A 19,125-nucleotide genomic window follows, 5' to 3' on the forward strand; every position below is an offset into this window, starting at 1 on the left:
AGCTCACCTGAAGGGCTGAGAGCCATTCCGACCTCTGCAGCAAAAACAGGAGACAAAATTATAAGGGAAATGAGCTGAAATTAGAGTGAACTGGCAGGAGCTCTGGAGTCATCAAGAGATTGGGAATTCATCGCTGTTGTAACAGAAGTGATTATATTGGAACCAGGGGAATTGGTCACAGACTTTAAAATCTCCTGTAACTTCTTGCAGCATCTCAGTTTTGAATTAATTCAGCCCTGGGGAGGAGCGAGGTGGGTACCTGGTCCAGGCTTCAGTTCCCTAGGACTTGCCTGAACTGGTGCCACTTATGATGTAAGACAGCGAAGCTCCTAATTCTATTTGTACCCAAACCCATGCCTGGGCAAAAACATCCACAAATCCTTCTTCCATCAGAAGGATAGTCCTTGATCTCTTCTGTTTGCGTTGTGGGGTCAGTGTAAGCTTCCCTAAGGCAGGGGTGGTCTGTATGGAGCCGGGCACTGGGAAGGGGAGCTGGCCTGAGCCGTCAGCAGCACTGTGTAATCAATTAAAGTTGTTCCTGGCTGCAAAGCTGAGCAGGTTGGACAGATCCAAGAGATTGCAGAGGCATACGGCTCTATCTTGCTTTATATAAATATTTGAACAGCAAGAACATTAATTATAGCAGGTTTGTTTCTTCCCTCTGTTGGGTTGCTGCCAGATTTCGTTGGAAGAAAATAGTGACAGCTAACTTGGGATCGGGAATTGCGGCTGAGGGGGTCCATGAGGCTCTTTATGTGGGATGTGGGAGCGACAGTGGGTGGTCCCCATGAGGGAGATCCCGGGGCAGGCAGCAGGAGCAAGAGGGCACACGGAGGGTCCCCTCTGTCCCCTGGGGCACCGGCCATGGTTCAGGTCTGCTCAGGACGCTGGGGAAGGCCTGAAGCCCTGCTTCGGACACGGCTCCGTGGGCAGGCCTGTGGTGGCTTTCTGTGGAGCTGTGCATTGTGGCTGCCGTGGCTTTTTTGTGGCCCGTGACCGTGGGTCGCTACCATGGCCTGTGACAATGGCCGTGCCCGTGTCCGTGCCCATGGCCGTGGCCGTGACCGGTGCCCGGGGCCGGTGCCTGTGACCGTGGCCGTGGCTGAAGTCGGTGCCTTTGCCCGGGGCCGGGGCCGGGCCCGGTGGGTGGCGCGGCCGCGCCGCCAGGGGGCGCGCTGTGCCCAGCGGTGCCCCCCGGTGCCGCCCCCGCTCCCCTCAGCGCGGCCGAGGCGGGAGATCTCGGGGCCGTGCGATTGTCTGGGTGCAAACGGACATCAAACCCCATCCAGTGCCACCCCTGCCATGGCACGGACACCTCACACTGTCCCAGGCTGCTCCAAGCCCCAATGTCCAGCCTGGCCTTGGGCACTGCTGGGAATCCAGGGGCAGCCACAGCTGCTCTGGGCACCCTGTGCCAGGACCTGCCCACCCTGACAGGGAAAGATTTCTTCCTAATATCTGATCTAAATCTACTCTCAGTTTGAAACCAATTCCCTCTGTCCTGGCACTCCATCCCTTGGAAATTCTCTCTCTCCACGTTTCTTGTCAGCTCCTTCAGGCCCTGCAAGGCCACACCGAGCTCACCCCAAAGCTCCTCCTGCCCAGGTGAGCAATGCCAGCTGTGCCAGCCTTTCCTGCCAGCAGAGCTGCTCCATCCCTGGCACCATCCTGGAGCCTCCTCTGGGCTCTGCAGCAGCTCCAGGTGCTGCCTGAGCTGGGGCAGCTCTGCAGGTGGGGTCTGACCTGAGGGGCAGAGGGGACAGTCCCTGTCCCTGCTGCCCACGCTGGGCTCAGCCCAGGCTCAGGGGGGTTCTGGTTCCAGCACACACGGCCAGGACATGACCAGCACCCCCCAGTCCTTCTCCCCAGGGCTGCTTTCACCTTTTCCCTGGATTTTCTTGCATTTCTTCTGTTATTTATTTATACAATCGCAACGCCCAGAAATCTGAATGGAGAGCAGAGATAAATGGCACTGGCAGGTATCCACAGCTTTGTGAGGGAAGAATTGCGTTAAGTGAATCAAAATAAAGAGCATGTCCCCTCCAAAGCACCACAGTATATGCAAATAAATCTGCACGGCCTCTGTCTCCTTGGCTCAGGCCTCGCAATTATCCCAGCATTAGGCATTTACAATAACTCTGGAACATGCTTTTAGGCAGCGCTCCTCTTTCCTCTCCCTTTTCTGCTACTTGAAGCAAGCTCTTCCCTTGGGAAATCCGCATTGTCTTGTGGAAACAGTGAAATCCTCCCTGGGTGGTGCCGGCTCAGCTCATGCTGGGGCAGCAGCAGAGTCCGGGGAGTCGGTTAACTTTGCCACTAAAATGTCCCCCTGAAATTCCCAGTTCACTGCTTCGAGCCAGGAATATAAGAACAAAGGTAATCGGCAGGTCTTTCAAGGGAGCAGCGGTTTGAAGGCTTGATTATAATTAGCATAATTAGGGGAGAATTTTATTTTTGCATGGATTGAACTGAAAGGAAAAAAAGCAAAATAATCCATTGATTTTAAAAATAAAATAAACATGGGGAAGAAAGGTCTCCTTCTCCAGACTGGAATGGGCTGAAAAGCAAACATTCTTTTTCGGGCTTTGCTGAGAAATCACTTTTTCCATCTAAGGAATTATTTTTTTTTAAGTGTTGCATTTCGATTGATTTATTAATGAGTGTAAGCCCAGGCATGAGGTGCCCCTTCTCTGTATGGATTATAAAAATCCAACACTGAGCTTCTGGAACGTTTTCCTCCCTTAAACTGAAGGTAACATTTGCATCCTTGAGGAGTGTCCGCTCGGCTCTAAGTGATTTGTTGTGTTTGGCTGCTCGGAGCTGTGTGTATTTTATTCCTCAGCATCAAACCGCTCATTCTGCGCCCTCTCTCTCCCTGCAACAAGAAGTCACAGAGGAAAGCAGAAAAACCTCAGTTGGGTTTACCTGAGCAGCTACACCTGTGTGGAAGTGTCAGCTGTGAAGCAGATTGTTTGTCTCCTAGCTGGAGCTAGATGTGTATCACATTCCAGGTTTGGGGAAAAGAGATTAAAACACCCATTACTTCACTACAAACTTCTGCTTATTTTTTTGCCTTTTCCATTTACATTCAAAATAATGAATTCAAGAACTCTGGGTTTGTTTTGTTCTCCTTTTGCTTTAACTCCAGCACTGGGGGGACCCTTTGGAGGCCGTGGGGCTGTTTTCCTAATGCCCCCTTGCTGGCTGGAATCACTCAGCTTCCCCTCCGGCCTCGAGGGCTTGGAGGCATGAATGAGGAGCAACAAAGCCCCAGTGTGGGGAGGCTTTCACCCTTCTCAGCCCAGGGCAGGATGGTGGGTGCCCCCAGCCACCGCTGTCACCAGTGTCTGGGATGGAAATCCGTGTTCTACCTGTGCCAGGTGCTGGGAAGCTCTGGGAAGGCAGGCTGGGAACACGGATTGCCGTAGCCCTGTAAAGCAGAACAAATCGGTTTGATCTTTATTTCTCAAGGACAAACCAATTACGCCCGTCAGAAGGCAGAGCTGCATAATCGGGTTTCCGCGAGTCCCTCGCCGTGTTACAGCGGTTTATTTGTCAGGCTGGCGTTGGCAGAGCTGTTGTTAATTCCCAGCCCCGTCCCTGACGGTGAACTTGCTGTTTCAGCCCAAGGTCAGAGGGTGCCTGAGGAGTCCCTGAGCAAGGCTCTGGGCACGGACCCTCTGCTCGGTCCGAGGGGAGGGAGGGAGGGACTCCAGCACTTTGAGACGTAAACAGCCTGTTCCTCGGGTGTTGTTAATAACAGGAATGCGAGGAGTGACTAACAACAATGCGCTGACTTGGACAAGCGCTTGGATCTGCTTCCCGGTGCCCTGCTTGAAAGGATACAATTATTTTTCGTAACTGTTTATTTTCCCTTTACAACAAGCTAAGCGAAGCAAGTTTGTCAGAGGCAGAGTGCTCCTAATTTGGTCTCCAGTGACCTCTGCCGCCGTGATTGGCAGCCCGGTGTCAGGGAGGAACTTGTGCCTGTGAGATAGAAATGAGCAGAACAAATGCCGTAGGACAGCTTGGGTTCCCCGGGGGACACGGGCTCAAAAAGGTGAAAGAAGTGCAATTACAGGAGGTTTTCAGCACAGAAAGTTAATTAGCTACTAAATAGCATTTAGTGCAGTTCAACGTGGGGAAATTTATGTTTTGAAAGCAAACAGATCAATGGAAAGCCTGTGGAACAAGCTCTTGGAAAGTGCATGTTGATATCTGTGTACTTTGTACTGTAACAGCCTGAGTAGTTTTTCCCAGGTTTCCCCAACAAATAGGAGGAATTGTTAGATTTGTTTCCCCGGTGTTTGCAGATGTATAGAAATGCTTCCACATGAGGATGCTTTGACATTTAATTTTAGAAATCCTGCCTAGGCTTTCTAAATCCAGGCTATCTAACACCTTGTTCCCCAGTCACCGTGGTCAATGGAAATCGATTCTGTTCAGGTTCTCTGAGGCACAGAAACTTCAAGTTCTAAATGTTTTCAGCCAAAGGGTGGCTTTAGCACAGTTCTTAACCTGGTTACTCGCCTGTGCTGGTCAGAATGTGACAGCAGCATTTCCCTGTCCATGGCTGGCTCTGTGTGCCACACTCCGTGGGAAGCTGGTGCTGTTCTGTGAATGTCCTTCCAGCCCTGTTCTGCAGAGCAAGCAGACACATTACAGCATCTCTTTTTTAATCCTAAATTACCAATCTGGTTTCCTTTGCATGTCTTTTGTGTCACTGAATTCAGCACGTTTCAGTCTATAATATATGTATATTGTCAAGGACACTTTTTTTATCAGAACAATGGATTTGGGTTCCAGATGCTCAATATAACCTTACTCTGTACAGCCACTGCACTAAATTTTTAGGCATTTCAGGATAGCTTTGAACTTTTCTTGGCGGATTATTTGTTTGAAGCTGTCTGTCTTAGCAGCTGATGCTGCCAGGAGCTGTTTCACCTTGCTGGGAAGAAGAGGAACCCAGAAGGTCAGTGCCTGTGGGGAATAGTGGAGAAACAGAGAAATGCTAACCCCTGGGGAGGAAAAGGGGCATGTAATTCCCATTACATGGATGCTCATACATTATGATGATACTCATTGTCTGTAAATGATGGTCCCAAGCCGGCGTGCAGGAATGCTGGGGCTGTGGGAGCTGTTATTAGTGACAGCGTGCGTTAGCGCCGGGGTGATGGAGAGCCAGCTCCAGCAGCAGGGCTTGGCTCTGGCAGGAGGCTCGCTGGGAATCAGGTGGTGCAGGCTGACAGCTTGGGTAACTGCCACATCACGGCTGCAGCCTTCAGCCCCTTTCTCTCTCGTAATTATATTTGTCACATCACATTGTAAAATGAGTTATTAGGTCTTTGTTGCTGAAATTGGCTTCCCAGGTAATCAGGGCAGGTCTCTGGAACAGAAATAATAATTGGGTTTAGCTCTCTCTGTGCCGTAGGTGTGTTCCCGGGCTTTGGAACAGTGAGTTGAGTCCCATTGCTGCAGGTTGAGTCTCACCTGAGCTCCTCAGCGGGGTGTGCAAGAGGTCCCATGGGGTGGGAGGGGAATGGTGGCTCCTTGGGGCTACAAAAGTTCCAGGAATTTGGATATGGTTGGCTGCTGTAGTTGATTGTTGAGTGAAGAAAATACCTCAGCCCCTGCTGTTGCTCCCTGGCAAAATGGGATGTGTTTTGAGACAAGAGTTGTGGGACTTGGCTGAGGGCAAAAGGCTGAAGTGGAATCCCAGAATCACAGAACGTTTGGGTTGGAAAAGCCCTCAGACATCAACGAGTCAAATCATTTCCCCAGCACAGCCAAGGCCACCACTGACCATGTCCCCAGGTGCCACATCCACTTGGCTGTTAAATCCTTCCAGCGGTGGGGACTCCACCACTGCCCTGGGCAGCCTGTACCAATGTCTGACAGCCCTTTCCATGAAGAATTTTTCAACCTGACCCTCCCCTGGCACAACTTGAGGCTGTTTCCTTCTGTTCTGTCCCTTGCTCCCCAGGAGCAGAGCCTGACCCCTGGCTGGCTCCACTCTTCTGTCAGGGAATGAGAAGGTCCCCCCTGAACCTCCTTTTTTCCAGGCTGAGCCCCTTCCCCAGCTCCATTCCCTTCCCTGGACACACTCCAGCCCCTCCATGACCTTCTTGAACTGAACACATGAACATGGCCCAGATTTTCCTGACCCAGGTTTTCTAACCCTCCTTGATTTTTTAACCTGTCCCTTTTATTCCCATGCCCCACTGCACTTGTTGTTTTGCTGACCAGTGCTGTGTACTAGCTGGTGCTCTGTTTTTCCTGGATCCCACAACCCAAAGTCTCTCTGGAATGTTCCTCCGGCTATTTGCATTGCAGTGCTTCAACTCCTGCTTTTATGGGGTGCTCTGGGATAAATTCCTCATCCAACAGGTAGAATAGTCTGACAAACAATAAACTCTTCCCTGCATTTGTCTATCTTGAGTGCCTGGTTAGAGGACTCCCCAAACCCCACAAAATTAGCAGAGATCATACTGCTTGTTGTTATTGACCTACAGAATGATCTCAATATTAAAATTTTATTTAAAAGTAATCCAGAGATTACAGTATTTTCAATTTTTTTTTCAATCAATATGTACAGGAAAAAGTAATTTTAGAATGGTGCGGGGTTTTTTCTGAATTTCCCCGGTGACTCAGCCAGCACCAGCACGAGGTGGCTCTGTCTCTGATCTGTCCTGAGTGCAAATGTTTGTGTCCATTGACCCCTGTGAAGGGCAGGGAGGGCACAGGTGTCTCTTTCACATTTCCCCCTCTGCATCAGTGAGAACATCGGAATTTCCCCGGGCTGCGCAGGCTGGGGCACTCTGCTCAGCCCTGGTGCTTCTTGCTGCCTGCAAGGGCTGAGCCCCTGACACGGGAGCTGCCGTGCCTGGCATGCGTGTGCGAGCTTGTCGCCGGTGGCTGCATGGGAACTGTAAACATTTGTCTTGGAGAAGCATTTCCGGAGGTTCCCCCGGTGCCAGGACTGTGCCCGGCCTCTCCTGCCCGCGGGTCTCAGCTGGCTGCTGCTGCATCTGGGGCAGATTTGGGGTTTGGAGCACAGGGAACTGCAGCTGGAAATGCCGTGCTGCACTGAGGAGCTACGGAATGCCCAGCATCAAAGCCAGCTCTAGTGGTAACTCATTTCTTGGCAGTTCTCTGGACATTTCTGCTGGTCATTTCAGATGATGTTCTTGAAGATCTGGCATGTGGACCTCTGTGACCAGGACCTGCATGATCCTCACACCAACCCATCCTCCAGCCCTTTTGCCATGCTGACCAGCTCCTCTTTGCAAGAGTTTTAGAAAATGGGTTGCCTCTGCTTAATCTTGGAGTTAGTTTGAGTCATCTCTTCCAGGAAAATCCTGTGTAACCAGCTGTGGCTGTTATGAAGTGTTGCTCCATAAATACCAGCTGCTCCTAGCAGGCAGTCCAGCCCAAGTGTCTTGTACCAGGACTCTTGTTACATGTGTGTTAATGTTAGATACTCAGTGTTTCAGAAAGTGTTACATTTTGCCACCTTATCAGAAAGCAATGCTTGATTTTTCATAAAGGCCAGTACAATCTTCATGGAAAAATCCCCAAGGCAGGGGATGGTGTGCAGCTGTGCCTGTGGTCGAAGGTATCCTTCTAACCTGGAGTGAGTTTGGATATGTGACCTTTATTGCCACATCCTTCTGAGTCCTCATCCTCCAAGTGGCCTGAGTGTGAGCTCTGCTTCGCTGCTTTCTTTCCAAAAACTGGAACAGCAGAACTTCCCAGAGATCCACAAAGCTGCTCCTTTAGCCAGAGTCAACCAGCCTTGGTCTCCTCCAGTACCACAGGAGCAGGAAGGGTCTGGGGGAGCTGAGCCACACTCTGGAGCAGGGCTGGGATGAAAATGCCCCCAGCAGGCTGGGCTGTCCAGAGCCCTGTCCCTCGGGATGTGCTGCCCTGGCCCACAGGGCTCTGCTGCTCCCGTGGAAGAGGCCCTGGAGCCAGGCGCAGGAGGCACACGGATGTGAAGTGCATGCTGAGTGTGTGATTTCCAGCCTTCAGTGCCCACATTGTTGGATAAGAGGATTAGAAAACCACATAAAGTGGCCTTGCAGGGGGCTGCTTTGTACCTGCTCCGGGCCTTGTCTGGCAAACCCCAATTTCACAGCAGAGCCCATTCAGAGCCCGCGCCGAGATTGTTCACGTGCATTGGCCTTTTTACGAGCCAAGGGGTCACAGTTTCACATTCACTTAATTCCCAAAGCGCTGATATTTTTCCTTTGGGATGGGGGCTGGTGGGGAAATGGGGGCTTTTCGAGTTTGAACTCAGTTTGCATTTAAAGCTGGAGATCTGGGGTGGATTGGGAAAGGGTTGGGTTCACTTTCTCTACTTTATGGTGGATTGAAGAGCTCAGGTGTGATTTCCCAATCCTAACTCTGCCAAGGTTCAAGACTGCAGGTGGAAACCATTTGTCTAGAGTTTATAGACATGAATCCAGTCTTGGCAGGTCCTCTTGCAGAGGTGTAATGAGAAACTCAAGTTCAGGGGAAACACCTTTGGATCTTACTGGTCAAAGAGGCAATTTCCCAGATGAGATCTCAGGTCCATGCTGCTGTTGGAATGTTCTCATTCCTCCTGTCCCCATCCTGATGTGGAGTGGCTGAGCTGGACACTGAGGGCATTGCTTGAGCTTCTTCATTTTACCTTCTCAAAAGTTGGTGTTTTGAGGAATGAGTTTGGCTCTCCCCAGTTCTACCTGCAAGAACTTTAGGAAAAGGCCAAAAGCAGGATGCTTTTTGGGATGTTGGGGATTGATTTAAATGAAAATCATGTAGTTGGTGAATGAATGCCAGTTTCAGAATTCTGGCTAAAGGTTTTTAACATGGAGCATCTGTGATGCATGTACCCATGGCTGATGGGGTTTTTGCCCCCACACTCTGTCCACAGGGACACGTGTGACAATCGCATGACCTGCTCCACCAGCTCTGCCTCCAGCCTGGACACCAGTGCCCAGTCCCAGGAGAACAATGGGCAAACGCAGAGCACCAGATGGGATGAACAGCAGAAGGTATTTGCCCTCGAGCAGGTGTGTGGTGTCTTCAGAGTAGACCTGGGACAAATGAGATCCCTTCGCCTTTTCTTCAGGTACTGGATCCTTGTGTGGGCTGTGTGTGAGCTGTGTGTGAGTTGTGTGTGAGTTATCTGAGTCGTGTGAATTGTGTGTGAGCTGTGTGTGAGCTGTGTGTGAGTTGTGTGTGAGCTGTTGTGTGTGAACTATGCATGAGCTGTGTGTGAGTTGTGTGAATTGTGTGTGAGCTGTGCATGCTCCACGTTGGGTGTCTGGGCAGAGGTGATTTCTGCAATCCTACCTGGAAGCCTTTCAGCACAATTGTCTCCAGGAAAGTGAGTGTCAGCCTTCCCAAGGAGAGCCTCTGAATTACAGCTACAGAGTCGAAAGGATTTTATTTTTAGTAAAGTAAAGGTTGCTCTTAGCTGTCATACCATAAATGCTTCAAATAACCTGGGGATATGAAAAACATCTTTATCTATGGTACCTTTTCTTTTGCCTGCCCCTCACCAGGCTCCTCTGGAGTCTTGCTGCTCTCAGCCTCTTCAGTTATCTTTCAAATTATTACAAAATTTATTTCAAATCATTGCAAAAACATTTTTACTCCCTTTTTTTGCTCTCACTCCCTGTTTCTTTGGACAGAGCTGTGTGTGAGCAAGTCTGCACATCCCTAGGAGCTGACTTTGTGTACTGCCTTAATGTTTCTGGGGCAGACTTCCTGTGGTTTTTTCTCCAGGGAAGACAAATTTTAAATCCTTCATGTGAAGGAAGGTAAAAATAGTGCTGTTACCAGGCACAAGTGGAGAAAATTGTCACTATGACCATGTCACACAATCATGAAGTGTCTCAGTTGAAGTGACCCATGAGGATCAGTGAGTCCCAGGGATGTAAAGCTGCCTCTGTGCCCTGTTTTAAGGGGCAGCTCGGTGTTGCACTTTGTGACTTGCCCTGCACTGTCTCTCCCCGAGGGTCCTGCTGGTCCCTCGTGGTGCTGGGTGGCCCCTGCAGGTTGCTCTCATTGTTCCCACAGTGATGAGGCGTGTACCTGTGGGCAGCTGGTGGTGGCAAGCAGGGAGAGCCAGTACAAGATCTTCCATTTTCACCACGGTGGCCTGGATAAACTGTCCGAGGTGTTTCAGCAATGGAAGTACTGCACAGAGACCCATCTCAAGGACCAGGTACCCGAGCCACGTGTCTCACACATGGGTTGGTGTGTTGGAGAAATGAGGCTTTGAGTTCATGTCCCCAGGTCAGGCAGGAAGCTTCCAGATGCTGGGTGTTTGGAATGGAAATGCAAACTGGACTCAAGGTGTCTCTTGGACTTGTCTATCTGCATCCATTCCTGTTCTACCTGTGGAATATGGGGAAAGATCATCCAAAAGATTTACTTAGTGATTTTGATGGACCTGACAGGTCAGCGCTGTCCTTCAGGCACAGAAGGTGTCTGGAAATCTGCAGAGATAGGTTGGAAATTGTGTCAGAGCCTTTCATCCATCTTGTGACGCATAACATTCCGTTTGGAGAATGTTTTGACAAGGCATCTTGCCATATTTTGTTCAATCTACATACAAATGTGATAAGAGCTCTTTAATTATCTGTTTAAGATATTGTATGTGCTTATTAGAAACAGTGATTTTTAAATTTCCATCCTTCCCATGGAGCCCCCCGCTGCTTTTCTTATTACGGTCGCATGGGCTCACTTTTTGCATTGAGCAACCTTTGATTTTTAAATTAAATGTCAGCTGCAGCCTTGCACTGGGATCCTGAGTGCCCTCAGAGAGCCTGGCAGCGCAGTTCCCCGCTCTCCTAACAGCAATCCCTTTGTATATGGCCAATCATATGTAATTTATTGCAGGCATTCCTGGCAGGGGCAAGTTTTGCTGTAAGCAGCATTAATTCAGTTTCAGGTCAGGGATAAGATTGGAGGAGGAATGGAAACTATTTTTTTTTAAGATGAAGCTGTTTCGCAGTAGATTTTAATTATTCTAATCACTCTTGTTATTGTAATGGTTGGAATTTAAAAAAAAAAAAAAAGCCAACAAAACCTTCCCAAGTGCAGCTCCTCAGTGCTTAATCCTACATGAAGCATGCAGAGGTTTCCCTGCTCTGCGTTTCACACTGTGCTGCTCTCCCTGGCTCCTGCTGCAGCTGAGGTTTGTTGTGCCCCCTCAGCAGCTTGCAGATGAGAAAACCTGCATGCAGTTCTCCATCCGGCGCCCCAAGCTGCCCTCCTCGGAGACCCACCCCGAGGAGAACTCCCAGCGGCGCCTGGACGTGGCAGCCTGGCTGCACCACCTCAACGAGGCCGGCCAGGTGGAGGAGGAGTACAGGCTGAGGAAGGTGAGGGGCTCTCCTGTGTTCTCTGCTGTGCTGCAGGAGTGCAGGTCCCTGGGGAGCTGCAGGAGGTTGTGTTCCTGCCAGGGCAGGAGCTGGGCTTTTGGGAGGATGGAGACCTGAGCGAAGCCTTGCCTGGAGGACTGGATTTCCACCTGGACATGTTCCTGTGTCCCCTGCTCTAGGTTACCCTGCCTTGGCGAGGGGGGTTGGACTGGGTATCTCCACAGTCCCTTCCAGCCCTAACAATTGTGTGACTCTGTGGTGGCTGTGACTCTGTGACTCTGACCGAGGAGCTGTCCCACTTCTGCTGCCGTTTGGAATCAATAAACCAAAGTGCCTGCTCTGTTTGCAGAATGTGTGACCAAGTCACAGAGAGCACAGGAGATTGCTGAAAGAGCTGAGATGGTTGAAATAGCTGAAATTGTATGAACTGAGATGGTATGAACTGAGATTGCTGTATGAAATAACAGGGCTGGCTGAGGGGAGCACGGGGCCCGGGCCCTGAGAGAGAAGTTTGCAGTGCAGTGCAGAGTCTCCAGGATTTGGGATTAAGCCGTGACATGAGAACGACACGTTAATCATAGAGCCTCTCCGGGGGTGGTTATTGACATTGAAATGAGCCTGATTTGTGTCTGGTCTGGGAATAGAGGGCCAGCACTTTCCCTCTAAACATGTGCAAATTGCAGGAGCTTGAATCAAGGCGTCACTTGTCAGGAAAGAACTGCAGAGGCACCAAAGCACAGCAGCGGGCAGTTGCCTGTTGCTGTTTTTGGGAATGTGAAACTGTACCAGCCATAACTTTTGCTCCTTCTTCCAGGCCATTTTCTTTGGTGGGATTGATATTTCCATCCGTGGGGAGGTGTGGCCCTTTCTGCTGCACTACTACAGCTACGAGTCCACCTCTGAAGAGAGAGAGGCACTGAGGCTGCAGAAGAGGAAGGAATACTTTGAGATCCAGGAGAAAAGGTAACAGACCCTCATCATCCTCCCCTGCTCATCTTCCTTGGGCTGGATGTCACAGTGACACCTCAGTCTCTGCATCCTTGTGTGAGGAGTAGAGGAGTAGGCTGGAGTAGAGGAGCGGGAGGGATGGGGAAGGAGGTGTTGGGCACTGCTGAGGCTCTGAAGCCAACTCTGACATTTCCTTACCTGGAGTCTGGGAGCAGCCCTGTGAGAACCATGCAGGGAAACTCCTCCCAGGCAAGGCTTGGATTAGAACACTGAAGGTGAAATTTTATCTTATATTTATTTATGAATAAAATGTACATAAAAATAAGGGATGAAAAGGGTTATGTGATTCCAGAAGGTTGTTAATGAAAGATTTGTGTGTTGTTAAATGGAGGTGGGTACATTGAAGCTGGAGGGGCACAGTACTGTTAATAATCAGGAGACAATCAAACCAGAGTGGTGAGTTCTGGTGTGCTGAGTTCCAAGGGACAGTGGAGAGCAGAGTCTGATGCTTTTGAAATGTTTATTGCAGCAAACACATCATGTCATCCTGTTTATAACCCAGGAGGCTCCTTCCAGTAATCCCTTGGGACAGACAATCCACTGTTCTGGACAGACCTGCTGGTCTATTTTTCAGGTGCCGAGGAAACTCAGTACAGGAATAGTTTTTCTCTGCAAACTAAGACCGAAATGAGGCTTTTTGTTCATTGTGGCAATCACATTCCTGTCTTGGCAACCCTGTGCTGTTGCTGTGTGGTGTGCAGGCTGTCCATGACTCCAGAGGAGCAGAAGGATTTCTGGCGCCAGGTGCAGTTCACGGTGGACAAGGACGTCGTGAGGACCGACCGCAGCAACCAGTTCTTCCGAGGGGAGGACAACCCAAATGTGGAGACCATGAGGTGAAGTGTCTGATTCCAGTGTCCTAAAAACCATGTCCTGCTCAATGTTAGTCAGCCCCCAGCCCAGGCTGCCTGGGAATGCTGCACAGCGCTCACCATGCCTCTGCAACCACAGGATGCAGCAGCAAGGACTTCCCCAGTGCTCCCACTGCTGCTGCAGTTCCCTTCTCAGTCCTATAACCCTGCTCCCATCCCTGAGCTTCCCTGCACACACAGGCACAGCAAAGGTGTTCTGGTAGGACTGTGGGCAGGTGCTTGGGTCTGTGCTTCTCCTGGTGGGGTAGAGGACAAGCACACCAGAGTCTGCTCCATGACAGTGTGACTTGTAAAGGTGTGACCTCAAAAGAGTTGGGTTTCATCCAACAGCATGGCTTGGAGCTTTATGGATGTGTTGGGCATCATCTCTCCTTTCCCAGGCCATTCATTTCTGTCCTCCTAATCTTTTTAAATTCTCATTTTCTGTTTATATTTTGCTGCCTGTGAATACCAAACCTTTTTTCTGAAGTTTATGCTGCAGGACTGGAGTTTGCAGCAGGGTTCCCCTGTCTGTGTTATAGCACCTCACATGAGGCCCTGTGTCTTTGTCACTGAGATGATGCTGTCACCTGCCCTCACCTGTCCCCTCTGCATTTGTGTCTCTGCTCCAGGAGGATCTTGCTGAACTATGCAGTGTTTAACCCAGCCATTGGCTACTCCCAGGGCATGTCTGACCTGGTTGCCCCACTCCTGGCAGAGGTCCTGGATGAGTCGGATACTTTCTGGTGCTTTGTTGGGTTGATGCAGAACACGATCTTCATCAGCTCCCCCCGGGATGAGGACATGGAGAAGCAGCTGGTGAGGCTGAGTGCTGGGCTGCCTTCAGCCCTGTCATGGCTTCTCCTCTCCCCTGTTCCTGGGCTGAGGGGGCCCAGCATTCCAAATCACACTCCAGAGCCACTACATGCTTGGGGTGATCCTTGGGGTTGCCATGTGCAGGGCCGGGAGCTGGATGATCCTTGTGGATCAGTTCCAATTCAGGATATTCTATGGAAATACCTGGTGGGTAGAATGGATCCTGGGTGACTGAGGCACTCCAGCAGTTACACCCATCCTTCTTGTGAAATGGCAGCTGGGAGAGAAGAGCTCTCCAGGCAGCGCGGGTGTGTTTTGCAGCTGTACCTGCGCGAGCTGCTGCGGCTGATGCACCCCCGCTTCCACCAGCACCTGTGTGCCCTGGGAGAGGACGGGCTGCAGATGCTCTTCTGCCACCGCTGGATCCTGCTCTGCTTCAAGAGGGAGTTCCCGGAGGCCGAGGCGCTGCGCATGTGGGAGGCGTGCTGGGCTCACTACCAGGTGAGGCAGCTGCCAGGGCACCCCACATCCTGGCTGAGTCCTCAGCCTCAGCACTGAGGGCTTCCAGAAAGGCTCTTCAAAGCAAAGTAGCCAAAATAAGTTGGGTCTAGGACTATGGCAGAGGTTTATCTGAGTAGCAGGAGGATGGAGCCCTGCTTGCCTCTCCTCCTTGGGGATGTGTGGGCTGCACAAGGAGGTGTTTCAGGAAATGCTGAACACCCACTTCTGAAGTTCAGGCTTCTCTTACACAGCCATGAAATGTCTTCCCAAAAATCTGCTCTATGGTGCAAACACTGGTGCAGACCTTGCTGCTGTGCTGTGAAGGAAAGAGGCTTTGGCTCAGCTGTGGTTCAGAAGTCACCAATGTAACTCACATTCTCATCACTGGGCAGAACTGAAGGGAGCAAAATCTCTCACCAAGGACCTGCTTGTGGAGGGTGGGAGCTGGAGCCAGAGCTCTGCCTCCACCTGCTGTACAGCAGCCCCTGTGTTCCCATTGCAGACAGACTATTTCCACCTCTTCATCTGCGTGGCCATCGTGGTGATTTATGGGGACGACGTCATCGAGCAGCAGCTGGCCACTGACCAGATGCTGCTGCATTTCGGCAACCTGGCCATGCACATGAACGGGGAGCTCGTACTCAGGAAGGTAAATGCCCAGGTGCCCCTGTGGGACAAGGTCCAGAGATGAGTCCGAGTATTCAGAAACCCAGGGACTGCTGCTTCAGCTTTGCATCTCCTCTATCCCCGTGGCTGCCTGGGTGGGATGCTGCTGTTTGCCTGGAAACAAGATTTGCAGCAGGAGGAGGTAGTTGTTGAGTGCTTGGGAGGTGGCAGTGTGGTTGGGATAACCCTTGCTTGGATAACCTGCTCAGGGAAATGGAGACAGAGCTGTTGGTGCCTGTTCCTTTCAGCTGGCAGTGACTGGGGCCATGGGATGAGCTGTGCTATGTGGCAGCCCCTGTGACCTGCCACTGTCCCCAGTGCCTCAGGTAACCCTCAGGTGTTTGGCAGGAAGCTGTTTGCTGAAGCCCAGGCAGCCAAACAGGAGGATTGGGTGGGAGTTCACCCCAGCCCTCCATGCTGGTCCCTGGTGAGGGGTGACTGCTTTCCCTCTCTCTCCCTCCAGGCCAGGAGTCTGCTCTATCAGTTCCACCTGCTGCCCCGCATCCCCTGCAGCCTGCACGACCTCTGCAAGCTGTGTGGGACAGGCATGTGGGACAGTGGCTTCATCCCTGCTGTGGAGTGCTCTGGCCACCACCCGGAGTCCGAGAGCTGCCCGTACGGGGGGCTGGTGGAAGTGTCTTCTCCTAAAGCAGGAAGTGAAGGCAAGAGAGGCCTGAAAACACGGGATGTCTTTGCCTTCCGAAAATAGCCCAGAGGAACAGGGTGCGACGGAAGGGAAGGGCAGGAAGGATGTGCATAAGAAAAAATGTTAAAGAAGGGAATGGAGGAATAGCTTGTCAAGGCTCCTGAGAAGACTGGAAGGTGTGGAATGGAAGAGGAATTCAATTGCTCTGCAGGGGAAGTTCTGTTGCATGGGTGATGGAACCTGAGAGAAAGGCATCGACCCAGGAACTGTGTTTGGATTTGATTTTGTTAGAAACAAGCTTTTCTAGGTTTTAACAAGGACTTTTTATTCTGCCTCTGGGACTGGACTGGTTAGCAACCAGAACTTTCTTACTTGCTGGTGAGAAACAAGAACACTCCAGGGAGCCAAGGCTGCCCAGAAGTGTTGGTGGGCAGGTGGCAGGAGCAGAGCCAAGGCCACTGTCCCCTCACCCAGAGCACACCTCTCTGCTTCAACCAAAACGTGCAGCTTCGTGGCTTCTTTTTAAAGCCATAAAAGCCATTTTAATTATAATCTGCCAAAAATAAAACTGCAGACTGTTGGGATTGCAGGGCAGGTGTCTGCTTTGTCAGCAAGGAAGGACCAGTCACCTTGAAGTCTTGTCTCTGGCCTTTTCTGGTTTTATAGGATACACTGGCTGGCATGATTTTTTTTCCATTTTTGTAAAAAATGGACTGCCCCAGGTCTCAGAGCACAGCTGCTCTGAGTCAAGGTATTTCCCAGACACTGCCTAAAGTTTCCTTCTTCATGTGATATTGGGAAGGAATTCTCCCCTGGGAGGTAGCTGAGGCCCTGGCACAGGGTGCCCAGAGCAGCTGGGGCTGCCCCTGGATCCCTGGAAGTGCCCAAGGCCAGGTTGGACAGGGCTTGGAGCAGCCTGGGACAGTGGAAGGTGTCCCTGCCCATGGCAGGGGTGGGAATGGGGTGAGCTTTAAGGTCCCTTCCAACTCAAACCATTCTGTGATTCTCTGACATTACAGCAAAGCTGTTTCTTTATGCTGACAGCTGCAGACTTTAATACTTTAGTCTGTTGCTTCCAGTATGTTTCCCATTGTGTTTCCTTTGGCTCTCCTCAATTACTGAATATTTACTGTCCTTGCCTGTCACTGCTACGGCCTGTGGCACATACACCCCCTGTGGGTTTTAGGCCCTCCAGTCAGTGCCAGGGGTGCTCCCTGATCCACATCCCAAAGTGAAAATGAAACCTGCCTTGTTGCAGTGGTTTTTGCTGAGCTCTGTCTGATAAAGGTTTCCCTCGGGGTGTTTTTGAAAGGACAGTGTTTCTCCCCATGTCTGCTATAAATTTTGCCAGCCAGAAGTGGAGCTGGGGCTCTGAGCCCTGTTGCCAAAGGTTCTTACCAAATTCCGTGGCCTCCAAAGGCGTGTCCTGAGCCAGCGTTTGTGCCAAGCGGAGCCAGGGGAGCAGTTTCCTTGTGGGGGTGGAAAAGGAGCCGAGGTGGCAGCGGGCTGTGCCTCCCTGCATCCCTCTGCAGCCTTCCCTGGCCGTCCTGCTCTGTCCCTGTCCCTCCCTCCACGCTGCTGCCCCACAGCTGTGCTGGGCAGGCTCAGTCCCAGCCCTGCCTCCCAGGGGTGTCTGTGCCCTCAGCAGCACGTGTGGAACCACCCACCGTGTCCTCGGGCAGAGCTGGGTGGGTTCCTGCACCTCACAAGCACATTTCTCTCAAAATCCTCCTGCAAAGCCTTACCCACAGCTGTCCTGGAGCCCCGTTCCTGCTGGAGTGAGCCAGCACCAGCCAAGAGCACGTGGCATTCCCGAGTGGAAGGAGCCTGGACCCGCTGAAGGCAGCGTGCCACGGGCTGGCTGCTGAGTGGCAGAAGGACAGGCCAGCTCCTGACTTGTGTGCCTTCAATCCAGAGGATGGAAACCTTCCCCTGGGTGGGAGCAGTGGGAAAGCCACTGGGAATGGCACAGCTCTGAGCCAGCCTGGCTGCAGGGCACCCAGGCTGCAGGGCTGGGCTGGGCTTTGGCAAGGGGCACCTCGTGTAAGGGCTGGGGCTGCTCTCCTCTGGGCAGGGAGTTCGTGGAGATTTATGTGTCAGTGATAATAAAAGTTGGTGTGAGGCTTTTGTGTGTCCATTGCTGTGCAGGCTGGGGACAGCAGACACCGTCCCCCAGCTTGAGCTGCCCTTTTTGCAGCCACTCAGAGACGTGCTGGGTGCCAGGGCTGCATTGCTGTCCCCAGGGTCTGCTCCTGGGCACCTGGCAGCACTCGATGGCTCCATCCACATGGAGGCTCCAAGTGGCAGTGGCTGGATTCAGGTCAGAAGAAGCACACGGCAGAAAATGCCAGAAGCATCTTCCTGCAGTATTGCTGTCCCCAGGCTCTGCTCCTGGGCACCTGTGGCAGCACTCGATGGCTCCATCCACATGGAGGCTCCAAGTGGCAGTGGCTGGATTCAGGTCAGAAGAAGCACACGGCAGAAAATGCCAGAAGCATCTTCCTGCAGAGCGACTGGGTGGCACAGGGACAGGTGCCAGCTCCCCAGGGGGACAGCAGGAGGCAGACACTGCCTTCTGCCACCTGCCAGCCCTGTGTGGCACGGGCATGGCCGTGAGGCCTTGGCAGCACCGTGGCTGCTCCTGGTGCCAGAGCAGCCAGAGCCCCCTGGGAGCACTGCAAGGTGTGGGCAGCCCTGCCAGCCCTGGAGGACTGGGCACAGGGGGTGCTGGGCACAGGGGAACTGCCCCTCCTGGGCTCACGGGGTGCTGGGCACAGGGGAACAGCCCCTCCTGGGCTCACATGGGGCTGGGCACAGGGGAACAGCCCCTCCTGGGCTCACAGGGTGCTGGGCACAGGGAACTGCCCCTCCTGGCCTCCCCCCTGCCTGCCATGGGCTGGGAGGCAGCAGCAAACCCCTCCCAGAAGGGCCAGAGCTGGTTTTGCTGCAGCCCTCATTCCCAGCCAGTAAAAGACAATAGGAAGAGATGAAGTAGAAGAACAGCCCCTACTGGGCTCACGGGGTGCTGGGCACAGGGGAACAGCCCCTCCTGGCTCACAGGGTGCTGGGCAGAGGGGAACTGCCCCTCCTGGCCTCCCCCCTGCCTGCCATGGGCTGGGAGGCAGCAGCAAACCCCTCCCAGAAGGGCCAGAGCTGGTTTTGCTGCAGCACTCATTCCCAGCCAGTAAAAGACAATAGGAAGAGATGAAGTAGATAATTTGGAGCGTTATTTTTCCACTATTAAAATGTCATTCAGCAA

At 52.0% G+C, this 19,125-nt stretch overlaps 1 protein-coding gene across 4 annotated transcripts in view; it reads left to right on the forward strand.

Annotated features, from left to right (window-relative positions):
- The window catches only part of TBC1D16 (TBC1 domain family member 16), a 28,467-nt gene extending 11,980 nt beyond the window's left edge, over positions 1 to 16,487 (forward strand). For 3 of the 4 annotated variants that reach the window (XM_039716043.1, XM_039716046.1, XM_039716045.1), the window contains 9 exons: positions 8,918 to 9,115; positions 10,069 to 10,216; positions 11,211 to 11,378; positions 12,193 to 12,341; positions 13,088 to 13,222; positions 13,870 to 14,056; positions 14,375 to 14,554; positions 15,057 to 15,203; positions 15,684 to 16,487. In XM_039716043.1, coding sequence (XP_039571977.1) covers positions 8,918 to 9,115; positions 10,069 to 10,216; positions 11,211 to 11,378; positions 12,193 to 12,341; positions 13,088 to 13,222; positions 13,870 to 14,056; positions 14,375 to 14,554; positions 15,057 to 15,203; positions 15,684 to 15,929 — 1,558 coding nt within the window. In that variant the 3' untranslated portion in view covers positions 15,930 to 16,487. The remainder of the gene's footprint in view (positions 1 to 8,917; positions 9,116 to 10,068; positions 10,217 to 11,210; positions 11,379 to 12,192; positions 12,342 to 13,087; positions 13,223 to 13,869; positions 14,057 to 14,374; positions 14,555 to 15,056; positions 15,204 to 15,683) is intronic. The other variant, XM_039716044.1, reaches the window with a different exon arrangement.
- Positions 16,488 to 19,125: the final 2,638 nt, after the last annotated feature.

Source organism: Passer montanus, unplaced genomic scaffold (assembly GCF_014805655.1).
Source record: "Passer montanus isolate IOZ18808 unplaced genomic scaffold, ASM1480565v1 scaffold35, whole genome shotgun sequence".
NCBI classification, from domain to species: domain Eukaryota; kingdom Metazoa; phylum Chordata; class Aves; order Passeriformes; family Passeridae; genus Passer; species Passer montanus.